The following is a 15,397-nucleotide window of genomic DNA, read 5'->3' as shown; positions in this document are numbered from 1 at the left end:
AGGATGATAGGCAGGATGGAATGTGGAGTGTTCCTGTTCACTGTTCCAGCCAGAATATTCTATAATATTCCACTGTATTCCTGCCCCCACAAACGCAGCTTTCCATTCTCCCTCCCCAACATCATCCCATGCCCACTGTACTCAGCCCTCATTATACGCTCTGAGGGAGGTTCTCTTTTAGGGTCCCCACCCCCACCCCGCTGTCTAAAGTTCCCCCAAGCCTGCCAATTCCTTCCCTCTTTTGCAAGGATGGTATCATTTTGGCTACATAAGGACCAACAAACGGTTCTGAACTTTTTATTTCAGGCAAATCTCACAAAGCGGTTTACATAGAAATATCAAAACTATAATAAAGCAGTAAAGACAAGAAAGTAAAGAAAAAAACCAGATTCTCTCCTCCCATAGCAAGATGGTTCCTGAGAAGCACTCTGGTGGGGCCTGGGGGAGGAAAACGCCACCAGCTGAACATTGGGAACTTAAATGGGCAGAGATCCAGGCTGCTCTGTCTTCTGGTTGTTCTTGCTAAAAATGTCAAGACACACGCTAGTGCTAAAAGAGACGTCTCTCTTCTGCTTCTTCACAAATGCATATTGGATGGACCCAAGTAGTAAAACTGATCAGTTGTAGTTAGAGCTTCATTCCATATTATGAAGATTGTACATAGCAAGCATTTCCATGAAGGAACTTCAGAAGCCGAGGGAACAAGTGAAGCCCTGTAACAAAATGTCACAGTGTATCCCATGCATTTGTGTGTGTTATCTGAGGCTATGGCTGATGTGGATGGGAAAAGTTGTTGTTGTTAAAAAAAAGCTAGCTCAAAGACTGGAATCCCTGCTCTCAGAAGAGCTCTCCTACCTACCGCAGGGGTATAACTGTGAACTACACAGCAGAATTGTTTAATACAATTCTCTAACTTTTAATATGGGGATAAAAGCAATGGATAACCTGGCAGAAGTGCAAGCTACTGTTTTAGCCCAACTTGCATGTCCTAAAGTGTTTGGACAACACTGCAGGACTACCTTAACTTCTCTCCACTACAACCCCTTCTAACCTGCAATTGGAGAACAATGAACTGCATTTCCTTAGGAATTTGCATTACCAGGGTTATTTTTCAAATGTTTCACACTAATAACTCTGTTAGAGCAGAGTTAAACACCTCTCTAGTTTTCTTGGTGACAGGGATAAACACATTGGTGCCTAATACCAGCTACGTTACCATTTAGGATTTCCCCACTCATTTTTCTGAGTATTGCCTTCGGGGGAGGGGTGTCAGTGAAAAATAGCATCCCAGTGTGAACCAGGAATTGACCTCTCAACCACTCAATATTCTGTGTTGGTTGGTTATCATGGGGCTGCAGATTATTTTTGTACTTATGCATACCTCAGGGTTAAACCCCCTCCCTTCCATTTTGGCTACCTAAGAATGACCATGGGAAGATTAACTGGCATGATTATTAAATACTTCATCTAATAGTGACAGTGAGGCAGTAATCCTATGAATGCATTCAGCAAAGCAAACTCTGTGTGTGTGTCATCTTATTTCCAAATGCAGATGCACAGAAATAATTTATCAGATTTCTGTAGTAGGCTGTTACCCCTTCAAACCTTGAATAGGCTATAAAGCTCAATAAATAAAACAGGAGCAAGCAATTTTGGCTACTTTCCTGTGCCCACTTACCACTGAAGTCAATGGGACAGGCTTCTGAATAGACATGTAGGGAAACCATATTACTTGTGAAAATGGTCTTATTAATTCCAGCAGGCTCTGAAGTTGGTAACTATCGGGCTTGGGAATGGAGGTGCTTTTCTGGACACCAGCACCATATTGTTCAGGAAAAACAGGAGCAACTGCGTGGCATTTCAAAATTCAGTGGTGTCGTTAGGGCATGTTAAGACTCTGGACTTAAAAGCACATTACTTCACTTACTTCAAAACGTGGAAACCCACTCCTGCTGTGCTTGCCCCACCCGTCTGCTGAATGGGCCTGTGTTCTGTTCTGACGGCTCCTCTGTTTACATTTGAGGCGAGTCTCCTGAATAGATGCGGTGTGTGACGAAAACGGACGGCCTCCTTCCTTTCCTATCCCAGCGCTTTCGGGAAACCGATGCAGCACATTTTGTCTTTGGCAAGCAGCAGAGGAATTCCCACTGTCGATCCTGCCGCTCTCTGTTGTGCAAGCCACCCCCGCGCCGTCGTTTCTACACTCGTCCCCTGGGCCTCGCTGAACTCTCTGGGGTTATTGCGTCACACTGTTTCAGACGTCCACGTGTTCTCTTTGCTAAAAGGCAGAGAAAAGCCATTCCTTTACCATCAATGATGACTTGAATCCGGTTTTGCTGTATTTCGCACACACGCGATGCCCCTCTCCGCCCCCGTCTCATTTGGAAGCTACTCTGGAAACAACGATGCCAACAACTTCCTGAGAATGCATTTGCTCTTTAACGTGCTATTTCTATACTTTTTCTAAATTAACGTGAGATGACTCACGCATTAGGAGGTGGGGAGGAGAGCCTGCTTTTTTTCTCGGGCTAGCCCATGTTACTCTTCTGTTGTGCAATCTTTTACTGCGCTGATGCCAACTCCCCTTCATAAAGGGGGGGAATTGCACAAAAACTCCCGCGATCTGTCGGAATTTCCGCTGCGATTCCATTGACACGTGCAACAATTTCGCAACCCTCTTCGTAATGGGGGGGGGGGTGTGCATTTATTCCAAAGGGCATTTCCTGCCAAGCTGTTGGGTTCCGGCGTATCCGGGCCAAACACAAGCCAGTCCCGCGCAATGCAATCCTACGCGTGTCTACTCGGAAGTAAGCGCCCTGAGGTTCAGTGGGACTTGGGAGTATAGCGCTGCTCCCTGACTTTCGTGGGCAGCGCAGCAGCTGCTACTGCGGGTGGGGGGACACGGCACACGTGCGTGGCGGTGGGCTCTCGCAGATGCGTGTACGACGCGTGTCTGCTCGCGGAAGGCATCTACAGACGCGCGCTGAAACTCTGACGGGAAGAAATGACCGTGGCCAGTTTTAAGGTGTCACCCTCGTCGCGAACTTTAGACCTCCAACTCCTCTCTTCTTACCCAACGTTAAATGCGTTTATTCATCCTACCAAAAAAAAAAAACACCACCCCATCCCCACGCACAAATGGTAAGGCAGGTTCTGGGTTCGAATCAAACCCTGCCTCCGTTTTCGCTCGGGCTTAGGGTTCCTCTTCTCTACCGCCAAGCCTTCCTCTGAGGGGAAACCAAAGTAGGGCGTCTCTAGATCTCCGCCTAAAGCGCTCCACAGCCCAGTCAACACGCACGTGTGAGCGCAGCTCGCGGGGACAGACTGAGGAGCGAAGCGTGGTGCGCGCGTAAGCGCAGGTCTGCAAGCCTAGCTACTACGACACGGAGGAGAGCCCTTCGGGCAGGCGAAATAAAGACTGCCGTAATATTTCGCTGAGGCGAAATTTCTGTCAGGCGCGGAAGAGAACAAACTCTCCGCGCTTCTCTTCCTTTCTTCAGCGCGGATGTTTTTAGGGCGCCCTTTCGCCTGCCTTTGCTCGTGCCAGGCACCGGAAAACACAATGTGGAACTTTACGGGGAAGTGGCGGCGGCGGCGGCGGCGGCGGCGGCTTCTCCTCCTCCTCCTCCTCGCCTGAGGAAAACAAGCCTCGCGCCGCCCTCGGGGACCGTTAGGAGGAACTCCCGGTTCCAACGGTCACCGTCGCGAGGTGAGGGGGGGCTGGGGGTGTCACGCGCGGCAACCCCCCCCCAGAGTGACGTCACACACAAAACACACACACTCTCTCTCTCTCTCTCTCTCTCTCGCCCCAGCGCGCGCGCGCGCTCTTCCCGCTCGCTCGCTCGCTTCCCGCCAGTCGGCAGTCGGCGTTCCTCGTCTCCCGCCCGCTCCCTCAGAGCCGCTTCGCTCGGCCCCTCCGGTCCCCTCCCTCCTTCTCTCTCTCCGGCTTCTCCGCCCTGCCTCGCCTCGCCTCGCCTCGCCTCGCCCTGCCCGGGAAATTCCGTTAGCGCCACCTCCTTCCCCGCCTTTCTTCGTCTTCTTTTTTGTTGCCCCATGTTCGGTCCGGACAAACTCTTGGGGCAGCTGTCCAAGCTGGACAGATACGGGAACATGGCGTCCGTGGGGGATTTTAACCCGCTCAGCGCTAGCGTCCCGGCTACCCGAGTGGAGGTGTCGGTGTCCTGCAGGTGAGGGGAGATAAACAAAGATTTTTTTTTTGAGGGGGGAGGCGGTGTCTCTGTGGATATTCCTCGGTGGGAGGACAGGGAAGTGGAAGGGTCGGAGCGCGTGAGGGAAAACGCTGCTGTTTGAGGCGTGGGCGGACGAACGTGTGAACGGGGAACCATGGTTTAGTCTCGTGTTGTTGACCCCCTCCCCCCCCCTTGGCGAGAAGTGCGAGTGTGTGGGAGCGAAAGGCGTGTCGGTGGGGGAGGCGAGATCCCTCCCTGCCGTGGTGCCCCCCTGGATGTGGAATTCCCCCATGGCACGTAGGGAAGGAGCGCGGACACGTTTCTCTCCTGCTACCCCCCCCTCCCGTGTTTGGAAATCGCACTGCCCCACGAGCAACCCGGGCCTCCGTGGGATCCTGAGGGTCTGGTTTGTCTGAAAACGTGTCTCCTCCGTGCAATATGGGGGGAAACGTGGGTGCCTGCGATGAATAGCGTCTCTGCGTTGTGCCCGGGGCCCTGGAAACGGACCACGACGAAAAGAGTCCGCTTAAAATAAACATGGATCGCGACAGTAATTAAGGACAACATCCCTCTTGCAGAGGGTTGGACTAGATGACCCTCGGAGCACTTTGCAATTCTGTGATTCTTACTTGCTCTGGGAGTAGAAGGCTATCACATCTTGATCTACCTGTGGCACCTTCCCCTTCCAGAAAACGGTTATATTTTCTTAGTGCGACACACACATGCACTGTGATGAAAAGTTGTGTCCTGTCTTTCCTCTGTGCAATTATGTGGCAAAGGAAAAAGAATACGCCAGCATAATATTTCCCTTCTCTGGATGTGGTAAGGCTAAGCTGTAACTTCTTGTTCTACCTGAGGTGGCACTTGCCTTGGTGCCATATATCCTCTCCTGTTGATGATGTAGGTGTTAGACTTGCAGTGGGTGTGTAATTCCTTCGCGTTCTAGACCAGAAATTTTTCTGTTGGTGGTGTTCTCTGTGTAACTCGGGCAAGAAACTGTTCTGCCTGTCTTCCCCCACAATTTTATTTCACCAGGCTTGCTCTTCCTTGGGTGTAAGACAAGATCACATTAGGAGACAGCTCTGTACCTCTTCACCACAGTATTTCCTAGAGGTGCGTGAAATGCAGAATTTCCATTGGTGATCTCCTGGGATCGGATGGGATGACAATTCCCATCTCTTTGTAGTGGATCAATGTGGAAAATCCCTTTTCCTTTCTGAATAAAATGAATTGGATAAGGATCTGAAACATATCTGCCTCTGCAGACAACCCCCCTTCCCAGTTTGAATGAGATTAAAAAAGAGGGACAGTATTTTTCCTTGTGCTGGAGTGAATTGAGGAAGATGATGGAATTAGTGTTTGCTTTTCTTCATGCACTAGCCCCATGTGATTTATTTGCAGTGCCCTTTTGCATAATTTGTGAGCTTGCTAAAGAGCTTCCTGCTCTTGCTTTGGTAATGGGTCAGTTGAGAATTTGTAAATCAGGGTACAAGAAGACTGAATGCTATCTGTTACAGTAAGAAGTAAATTGCAGGGAAATGTTTACTGGATTATCTCAGTGCAAACATGAGAAGTGTATTGTATGCTCCTGTTACTTACTTCTGGAGACAGATTTCTTAATCACATTTATCCTGAAGTAATTGGTTTGAAATCTTGTTAAGGAGCAGGCCATTCAAACAGCTTTCTCCACACCCACCCATATCCTTTTTCCTGTAGCCAAAAATGAAATGTTAGCCCTTTAAAATACAGTCATTGTGGCATTTCAGGCAAGAGAATAGTTGAATCAAAATACTATTGAGAGAGAAAATTGAAATTGGTAGTGCATATTATGAAGTCAGCATCCTTTGTCTTTTATGGTTGCCTCTTTTTTATTTTAATAGGAATCTTTACAGAGTCTCCTATCTTGGAGCTCAAACAAAGATTCGTAACTTATTTCTCATATAACTCTTTTAATTGAAGAATATGTAAATTATTCATGTTCAGAAACATGGAAAATTCTTTTGGCTTTGATTTTTTTCTTGAATGATTATGCCTGGAGTACAATTCATTTATAGCTTCTATACATTTTCAAAGGCCTTCATCAAGAAAATCAGATGAAACGGAGTAGTCCTTTCTTATTCAGGAGTATTTTCTAGGTTTTGTAGCATTTATTTTTGAATGTTTAATGATAAAATAAACCAGGAGCTTTGTGTGTTGGTTTGCAACACAGAGGTATATTTGTCATGTCACCAAAAATAGTTAAAGACCAGTATCAAATGTTGGCAAAACATGGTGTGATCTGGTTTTTACTAGTTCTTTGGAGGAGAGTTGTCATGGAAGTCCTGGTGAAAGGCAACAGTCTCGTCTCTTTCTTTTCATGGTTGCATTTCCGCGAAAACATAATTTGATGTTCTTTAAAAATCACTCCCCCACCAAGCCTGCTTCTATAGATGTAATTTGTTTAGATTTAGAATCATGGCACTGGAAGAAAATTGAAATTCATCTGTGTCTTATACAACATTAACCCAGAATGAATACCACCTCCTATACACAGCTGCAATCACCAACTCAAGGTTAGGATTCTGTTTTCACCTGTAGCTGATTTTTTAGGTTGAAAGCTACATTTTTTACCCATTGGCATCTTGCTTGTAAGTACAAGGTATTTTCTGCTTTACATAGCCCCTACAGTGCAGGTCTCGCTGCAAATGTGTCTTGAAAACTCTTCCGTTCCAGACTGCCTTTCCTTGGCAATGTCTATGCCACTGAATCAGACTCCCTGCTTCCATCAACATTTTTTTTACTTCACAGTATACGTTAATGTATCTCATCTCATGCCAACTGTGAAACACTTAAAATACATAAATTTGACAGTATTAAGAGAATTTAATATAGATCAGTTATCTTGAGTATGTGTCTCTAGTATATGGTAACTCCTGTACTCTGGCAGCTTCCACCATGTTTGATACCTCTAACAGACTGGTACATGCATAAGGAGAAAACAGGAGGTGCTACAGTATTTTAATAAATAAGCATAGGTGCTTCCAGGATTGGGAAGATTTGTAGGGAACTTGACTCAAATATTAAAAACCAAGCAAACAGCCCATCCTTCAGAAGATAGGAGTTACCGGTCCTTTACCATTACTGTACCTTTTACCTGTACCAAATCCCAGAGTGATTGTTTTGATCTAAGTTCATAAGTTATCTGCCTGTATTTAGTTTTATTATATCTGCTGCCACTTTCTGTGGCTACTTTATTGTGACTTTAAGTTTTGTTGGCCTTAATACAGTACTGCTGAAACAGACATGACAGAGGAAATCAGTGAAGACCTCCCAATACTTAGTTTGGAATGAACTGCTATATTCTGATTTAGCACTCTCAGTGGTGAACCTTGAATAAGCAGATATTTCAGATTTATTACCAAGTATACATGGAAAGTAACAGGGAACAAGTAACAGGGAAAAGTTAATCCATTTAAGTAGCCTGAACTGTCTAGTTCTTTGATAATAAAAGTCCATAATAAGAATCTCCATGTAAATTTCTGATTAGCTACATTGGCCATTTATATCAGAGATGCAGCTTCTTTTACCATTGATACAAAAACCAATCTGTGAAGATTCTGATTTTTACTGGTCTCAGACAGTGGTGTGGGGGCCCCAGAAGGACACTTGCCCCAGGCACAAAATTCTGAAGGGCACAACCAGGTGCTCCCACAACAGGCTCCCTCATCAAGGCCGTGTGGCTGAGCTGCTGCCACAGTCCAGAGATGTGGGGAGGCAAGCTGCACCCAAGCTGGGCCTTTGGGATTGGGGCAGCAGTGGTGCCTCCCCGTGGCTGTCAAAGGGACGCCTGAGCACATCCCCCACCCTAGACCGGCCAAGAGGCGAGGTTGGGCTGGCTCAGCCAGCCTTTCACTCGGTCACACGCGCTCCCGCAGCATGCAGGCATCTCACTTTCTCAGCCTTGGCTTCACCTCCATCCAGTGGGTGACAAGCAGAGAGAAACTGAGAGAGGTAGTCTCACTCAGCTCAGTTACTTGGAAGCCCCGCTCGCATTAGGTACCTGCCATGCCAAGGTGTGGTGCAGCCTAGCTCTGAGGCAGTGTCCCAGCCACTGAAGAAACAACAACAGAGTGCTCTTCTTGCCTTTTGCTGTTGGGCAGACAGGGAAGGGGGGTGGGGAGCCAGCAGCAAAGGCAGTGCTTTGGGGCTATTGCTCCAGTTAAGCAACAGTTGCTTGGGGCTTTACTCTGAGGGAGGCTGGGTGAGGAGGGCGGCAGGGGCTGGAGGGCGGCAGGGGTGGCCTCTGGTATTTCAGGGTGTAGGAGAATAAGCAGCCCTTCAACATGGCACGCAGCAGTGGCAGAGACCTCCACAAGGGCAAGTACTTGGTGCTGCACACTGCCTTGCCGTGCACCTCCTCAGCCACTGCTATTGTGCTCTTGGCCAGCTCACCCAGCATCTCCAATACTGACCCACTGCCCCAGCCTGTCCCCTCTGCTGGATTGAGACTCTCTTACACTACCTTTTCCTCTCCCCACTTCTTCTTTCTTGCCCCCCCCCCCCATACTTTACACACTTAATGGTTTACGGGGTGCAATACTTGTCTTGCCCTGGGCACTGGCAACACACCCTCCACCACGGGTCTCAGATTCCCATAAAAATGTAGAACTTCATTCTTAGAGTTGGTCTACTTGTGGTTTAATGTCAGTTGACTGGCATAGTCGCTGCCATGCCCACAGCTCTGCAGCTTGCAGCAGCTTGGGGTGTGTGATGAAGAAGAATGCAGCTTTGCAATGGCAGCTCCCAGGCCAACACAGTGAAGCAGTCGAGCTTGGACCTGTCGTCACTTGCCAATGGTAGGACTGGCAGTTAATTAAAATACGGCTTAAAATACAGCTTAAAATGCAGCCTCGTTTTAGTAGCAGACCATAAATCAAGACCATAAAGGGGGAAACATCAGATATTCACCCGAGCCAGCTATCCATTCTGGTCCTACATGGGCCAAGGGAAAATTTATATACCAAATCCCATATAAGGGGCCAGAGTGAGTCAAAGGCCAGGTGGAACAGCTCCATCTTGCAGGCCCTGCGGAAAGATGTCAAATCCCGCAGGGCCCTGGTCTCTTGTGACAAAGCGTTCCACCAAGTCGGGGCCAGGGCTGAAAAGGCCGTGGCCCTAGTTGAGACCAATCTAACCTCCTTGAGGCTCGAGACCCCCAAAGTGGTGTTATTTATGGACCTTAAGGTCCTCTGCGGGGCATACCAGGAGAGGCGGTCCCGTAGGTATGAGGGTCCTAGGCCGCATAGGACTTTAAAGGACAAAACCAGCACCTTAAACCTAACCCTGTACTCCACCGGGAGCCGGTGCAGCTGGCTGGATGAATGTGATCCCACGACAAGGACCCTGTAAGGAGCCTCACTGTGGCATTTTGCACCTGCTGGAGTTTCTGGTTCAGCTTCAAGGGCAGCCCCGCGTAGAGCGAGTTACAATAATCAAGCCTGGAGATGACTGTTGCATGGATCACTGGGGCCAGATCAGGGCAAGAAAGGTAAGGGACCAACTGCTTAATACGGCGGAGATGGAAAAGTGCCACCTTTGCTGTGGCTGCAACCTGCGCCTCCATAGAAAGGGAGGCGTCAAAAGTTACACCCAAACTCTTGACAGATGGCACTGACACTAATTGAGCCCCCGCAGAGATGGGAGTTGGCCCCCAAACCCATGTCGTCCCAACCCAGCCAGAGGACCTCTGTCTTTGAAGGGTTTAACTTCAACCGGCTCCCACGCAGCCATCCAGCCACAGCTTCCAAGTGTCTGGTCAGAGTCAGGGCGGCCGTCCATCAACAGAAAAAGTTGGGTGTCATCAGCATATTGATGACAACCCAGCCCAAAACTCCAGACAATCTAGGCAAGGGGGCACATAAAGATATTGAATAGCATCGGGGGAAGGATTGCACCCTGTGGCACTCCACACACCAAGGAGTGCCGCGACGACAACTCCTTCCCTAGCGCCTGTTAAACCAGGTTCAGTCCCATTGCTCTTTTTCTGCTGATAGCAACATTTCCTGGTTTAGCAACTTGGGAATTAAGCATAAAAAATGGGCCTTTAATTTCTTTCAAGACAGGTGCCTGTTGTACTATATCAGCAAGAGGGAACCTGTTCAGTATTAATAGCACATTTGCCATAATAGCAAGTGTGCACATGTTATGTGATTTATGATTCACATAAAAATTAATTATCACTGGAGATGTACAAGCTCCATTGCATCAAGCTCAATCTTGTTAGGTCCAGTCGCGGACGACTCTGGGGTTGCGGCGCTCATCTCGCTTTATTGGCCTAGGGAGCCAGCGTACAGCTTCCAGGTCATGTGGCCAGCATGACTAAGTCGCTTCTGGTGAACCAGAGCAGCGCACGGAAACGCCGTTTGCCTTCCTGCCGGAGCGGTACCTATTTATCTACTTGCACTTTGACAGGCTTTCGAACTGCTAGATTGGCAGGAGCAAGGACCAAGCAACGGGAGCTCACCCCGTTGCGGGGATTCGAACCGCCGACCTTCTGATCGGCAAGTCCTAGGCTCTGATTTAACCCACAGCACCACCCGTGTCCCCATGATAACCCATAGATAATGCAAAATAAAACCATGGCTCCGGTTTGCTAGCCAGTCACAAAAATGGCTGCCAATTCAGACATTGCTGTAAACCAAAATTAGCCTTCTTAACCATAGTTTGGTATGTTTTTTGACTTGAGCCAATGAAGCAAATTTCTCATGGTAAACAGACTGCCCCCATGTGTTTGTTTTTCGAAAGCAAGAAAGCTAGAAATCCATAGTAAACATAAAATGAGGCTCTGAGTTTTATGCCATTCTTGGAAACATGTATTTAGAGCAACATACTTATATTTGACTCCAGAAACATAATGATTGAGTGGCTACTTGAATTAATTGTCTATTTCAAGGTAAATGCATTCAAATGTCAAAAATGGATCAGTTGCAGTATTTTACGTGGGTAATATTCTTAAGGTTTTGTTCAAATGTGTAATGCATGGCACTTGAGGTTTTGGTAAACACATGTTGAGATACATATTCACATTCAGCTGGCTTTTAGCTAAGGAAATAAAAATATATCTAAATAACTTTTCAGTATGATAGGCTAAGTTACACAAAGCAGAAGAAATTTAGTCTAGTGACACATTAAATACTGATTTATTTTATTGTTGCATAAGTTTTTGTGAGCCTGACACCATTTTACAAGGTACATGAAGAATTCTGTGTGTGTGTGTGTGTGTCTATACAGTATATCTATATAAAATATTTGCACACACTGAATATTTGTATCCCATCCTGGAAAGAAGTATTAAATACATGTCCCCTCTTTTCCCACCACACATTTTATCTTCATAGCAATTCCATGAAGTAGGTTAGACTGAGAGAGAGTGACAGGCTAGGATCACCCAATGACCTTAATGTCTGGTTGAGATTTAAACCTGGGTCTTATAAATCTTCCCATATACAGCACATACCCTTTTTATAGGCAGTTCTTTCAAGAACGTATGTGAATATTCTAGAAAAATATTTCATGTTTGACCTGGTCTTCCACAATTTAGTGACGGTAAGACTCCTAAATATTAGAAGAGGTTTTCTGGTTTAGACCAAAAGTGCATCTCACCACACTGATTTTATACTGTCAACATACTGGTCCATCTAGTCCAATATTGTCTACTCTAAGGGTTGCCAAGTTTTTTAAATCAGAAGGCGCATTTTGAATTTTGAGAAAGTGCTGTGGGCGCCAGCCACAAAATGGCTACCATGGTCATGTGGCATAACACAGAGTCCGAAGAAATACAGTCATTGCTCCTCTCCCTTACTGGATATCCTTATACTTGTTATGGGAGGTCACCTATGTCCTGCTGATCCTGATTGTGGAAATTTCACTATTTTGATCCCTGCCCATTACTTTTGCTGTAATAACGGAACATTTCCCAGTACCAGGAAAAAATATACAGGATGGCCACACTTTCTCTCATTCAAATACACATTCATTGCACTTGTACAAACCAGACACACATACATCTCTCTCTCTCTCTCTCTCTCTCCCTCTCCCTCTCCCTCTCCCTCTCCCTACACATATATGTGAACACACACTTCACATATATACAGTCACACATGCCTAACTGCATTTCCATCAAAACACAGAGTATACTTGAGCACCCCTACATGCTCACACATTCTAAAAAGCCCCTCCATGAGTGAAGGAACTGCTTGCTGTTAAAATAATAATAATTGTAATGTAACTGGCTCATTTAGCCACATGTGGTTATTTGGCAATGCCCCAAAGCTGGGCTGGCCCACCCCTGAGGCAAGGTGAGGTAGCCGCCTCAGGCAGCAGAATTCACTGGCACAGCAGATCCCAATGTTGATCTTTTTTTCCTGTTCCTAATGTAGAGCTTCCCTCATCCCTTCTTCAGACATCCTTCCTCCTCATTCTCAAAAAAGAAAAAAAAGAAAAAAGGGTTAAGAGCAGATATCATCCATAGTGAATATCAATCAAAAGAAGTCTTTCCTGCTACTTATCATTCATCATGTCCATCTTGTCCAACCACTTCCTTGGTTAGCTTCCTGCTTATGATGTATATATAAAAAAGATTTATCCACCACCATGTTGAATCACAGAAACGAAACAGCTTTACATACCTATTGTCTACAGTAATGTAGATTTGGCAACCGTTTTGGTTTGTTGGGTATGACCCTAAAGCCATTTTTACATTGCAAGTTAACTTCCTTTTACAGCTGTTCTTTTCCTCATTCTAGTACCCCTGTATCATTAGTTTGTTCTGAGCCAGTTCCCCTGTGCCTAGGTTTGCATGTAGAAAACGGAGTGATTCTGGATAAATCAGCAGTGTGAGGAGAGATGTATAAATAGACACCTCTCAGGTTGCCTCTGGTAAGTTGCTCCAAGCAAGCAGTCAAGGAAGCTTTAGAAAAAATGGTGTGGGTGTTTCTCTTAGGTTACAAATGTCTAACATAAATATGTTGAATAACAAAGTTGGTAGCAACTTTTATGCAGTTACTTTCATGACTGCTACCTCTGTTTAGTTTTGTAACCTGGCATCAAAGTAGTATTGTGCTGTGTTCAACTAAGTAGTTATGTTAACAGAAACTAGCACAATTCCTGCTAGTGCAATGGAACTTCCCCATTATTCTCTCCCCTGCCCCCCATTCCCCTATGCCCTCCCCAGATCTATCCCAGAGGGTTGGGACAATGCCTTTTTGCAAGGGGTGAGAGGGGAGATCATTCTATCAGACCAGCAGAAATGCTTATACTTACAGGACAATTTCTTTAGTGCCATATTGAATACAATGCAATCACCATAACAAGCAAAACACTTTAAAGAATTTGTAATATTAACTTTATTTTATGGCTATAAACAGTGATCATAGTGTGTCTTTTTCAAAGTTCAGCTGTTTGACTACAGTCCAGTCGAAAAAACCATAGCTACAGAAAACATTATTAATATACAATTTTTAATGGTGTCTTTTATCCCTAGTTGAGATTTTGGGGACTTAATGCTAAACTGTAGTTTATCATTGCATGAATGAGTCTCAGCAGGAACCGGGCTCACACCATCCCTTCTTCCCCCCTCTGACACAACTATGTGGAAGAGATTGGATGTTTCCATGTTTAAGCTAACTAGAGTTCCTGATTAAGATCCAAATTTGGGGAACTTTGGTTAGTTTTAAACAAGCCAGGATCAAACTCTGGTTTATGATCTGGTTGGTTCTCAAACCGTAGTTTGAATCGGCCTTCCTTGCATTTGAACTGATAGGAGTGATAGAAAAACTGGACAGACCTCTATATTCTGTGAAAAGCGGGATGTGAATGAAGAAACCACTCAATCCAGACAAGACAGATCCACTAATAATTAGGAATTCAGGGTCTGAGGAAGTGGTACACAGCCTTTTCTAGATGAGGTTGGCACTTCCTCTTAAAGAGCAGGTTTGTAGTTCAGAAGTACTGTTAAGTTTGGCTGTTAACGCTGAATGTTCACATTTCTTCTGGGGGAGAAAGCTCTTGTGTGCCAGCTACAAGTTTATTACCATGATCTATGTTCTTGTAAGATCCAGGGTAAATGATCTGCAGTGCATTAGGCTCAAAACTGTTTGAAAACTTCAGCTGCATCAGAACATGGCATCTAGATAACTGTCCACAACAAGTTAGTCTGAACATATTTTACCTGTAGTAAAAGGACTTCCCATTTAAGCATCCAAATAAAATAAACATTTTTCTGTAATTGGTCAGTATTTTATCAGCTTCATTCATATATATATTGCCCTTAGAAATGAACATGGATGTTAAGTGTGTGTGTGTGTGTGTGTGTGTGTGTGTGTGTGTGTTTATTCCACCCTCTGTATACAGCAACTTATAAAAGTTGTTGTATACAGTTGTTGTATATAAAAGTAATTCAGCTATCCCAGCAATCCTCTGGCCGCCAAGCCACTCTGCTTTCCTTTCAGGTCTTCTTCCTTCCTCCTTGATCCTCTTCCACTTCTGTTGCCTTCTCCTGGCTGTCCATCGCAATCTCCAGTCGTGGGCCCTTCAACCATATAGCCAGCTCCTAGCCATATATACACTTATTCTAGCCACTCTAGTCCAAACCCAGCCAAATTCAAAACTTGTACCCACCAATCAGAACATGCGGAACTTCTCATAGGTTTGATTGCATCATAGGTAGAAACCTAGTTTGGAACTACATTGAATGAAAGCTTAAATTAGGAGAAATTGTACTTCCTTTATACTTTCTTTATACTTTCCAACATTTTGTTATAGAAAGGTTGTCCTTTTCAAGTGAGCCATTATGATAATACCCTTGTTCTCACACCAAAGTTCACTGCCCTAGTGCCTCTGTCTTCCCCATAGCTGTCAAGTGTCCCTTATTTGAAGGGACAGTCCCTTATTCCAGCGCCATGTCCCGCTGCTGTCCCTTATTGATGGATGTCCCTTAAATGATGTCCCTTAAATTTCAAAGGAAGCAGCTCCTCTCCCTCCCTCCCTCCCTGCCAGCCAGGGAGGACGGAGGCTCCAACTGTGTTGCTTGGCTGTGTTGCTCACCCAATAAGAAGTCTAAGAATGACTGGGGGTTGGAGCTTGCATGCCTTGTGTGTGGCTAGTTAATGCAAGCTGAGGGGGGTTTTGAATGCTGGACGCCATTTTGTTGCACGTGCTGCTGCAAACTT

The 15,397-nt window shown here is 45.8% G+C and overlaps 1 protein-coding gene and 1 long non-coding RNA gene across 6 annotated transcripts in view; one reads left to right on the top strand and one right to left on the bottom strand.

Moving 5' to 3' along the window:
* Window positions 1–281: 281 nt before the first annotated feature.
* Window positions 282–3,779, bottom strand: LOC308486724. Of its 3 annotated transcripts, XR_013991217.1 has the most exons (3): window positions 3,299–3,745; window positions 1,928–2,278; window positions 282–713 (listed from the first exon to the last, which is right to left on the bottom strand). It is a non-coding gene; the product is annotated as an uncharacterized lncRNA (long non-coding RNA). The 3 variants fall into 3 exon arrangements; XR_013991215.1 differs by having other exon boundaries at window positions 282–2,278; window positions 3,299–3,779; XR_013991216.1 differs by having other exon boundaries at window positions 282–2,278; window positions 3,577–3,779.
* Window positions 3,780–4,013: 234 nt separating this feature from the next.
* CPNE8 (copine 8) overlaps window positions 4,014–15,397 on the top strand; it is a 61,068-nt gene continuing 49,684 nt past the window's right edge. Inside the window, exon 1 of one of the 3 annotated variants that reach the window (XM_081023678.1) lies at window positions 4,014–4,187. In XM_081023678.1, coding sequence (XP_080879804.1) covers window positions 4,054–4,187 — 134 coding nt within the window. In that variant the 5' untranslated portion in view covers window positions 4,014–4,053. The remainder of the gene's footprint in view (window positions 4,188–15,397) is intronic. The other 2 variants (XM_081023675.1, XM_081023676.1) reach the window with 2 other exon arrangements.

Source organism: Podarcis pityusensis, assembly GCF_964106645.2.
Source record: "Podarcis pityusensis genome assembly, chromosome: 10".
Lineage (NCBI taxonomy): Eukaryota > Metazoa > Chordata > Lepidosauria > Squamata > Lacertidae > Podarcis > Podarcis pityusensis.
This window is presented reverse-complemented; position numbering and strand designations above follow the sequence as displayed.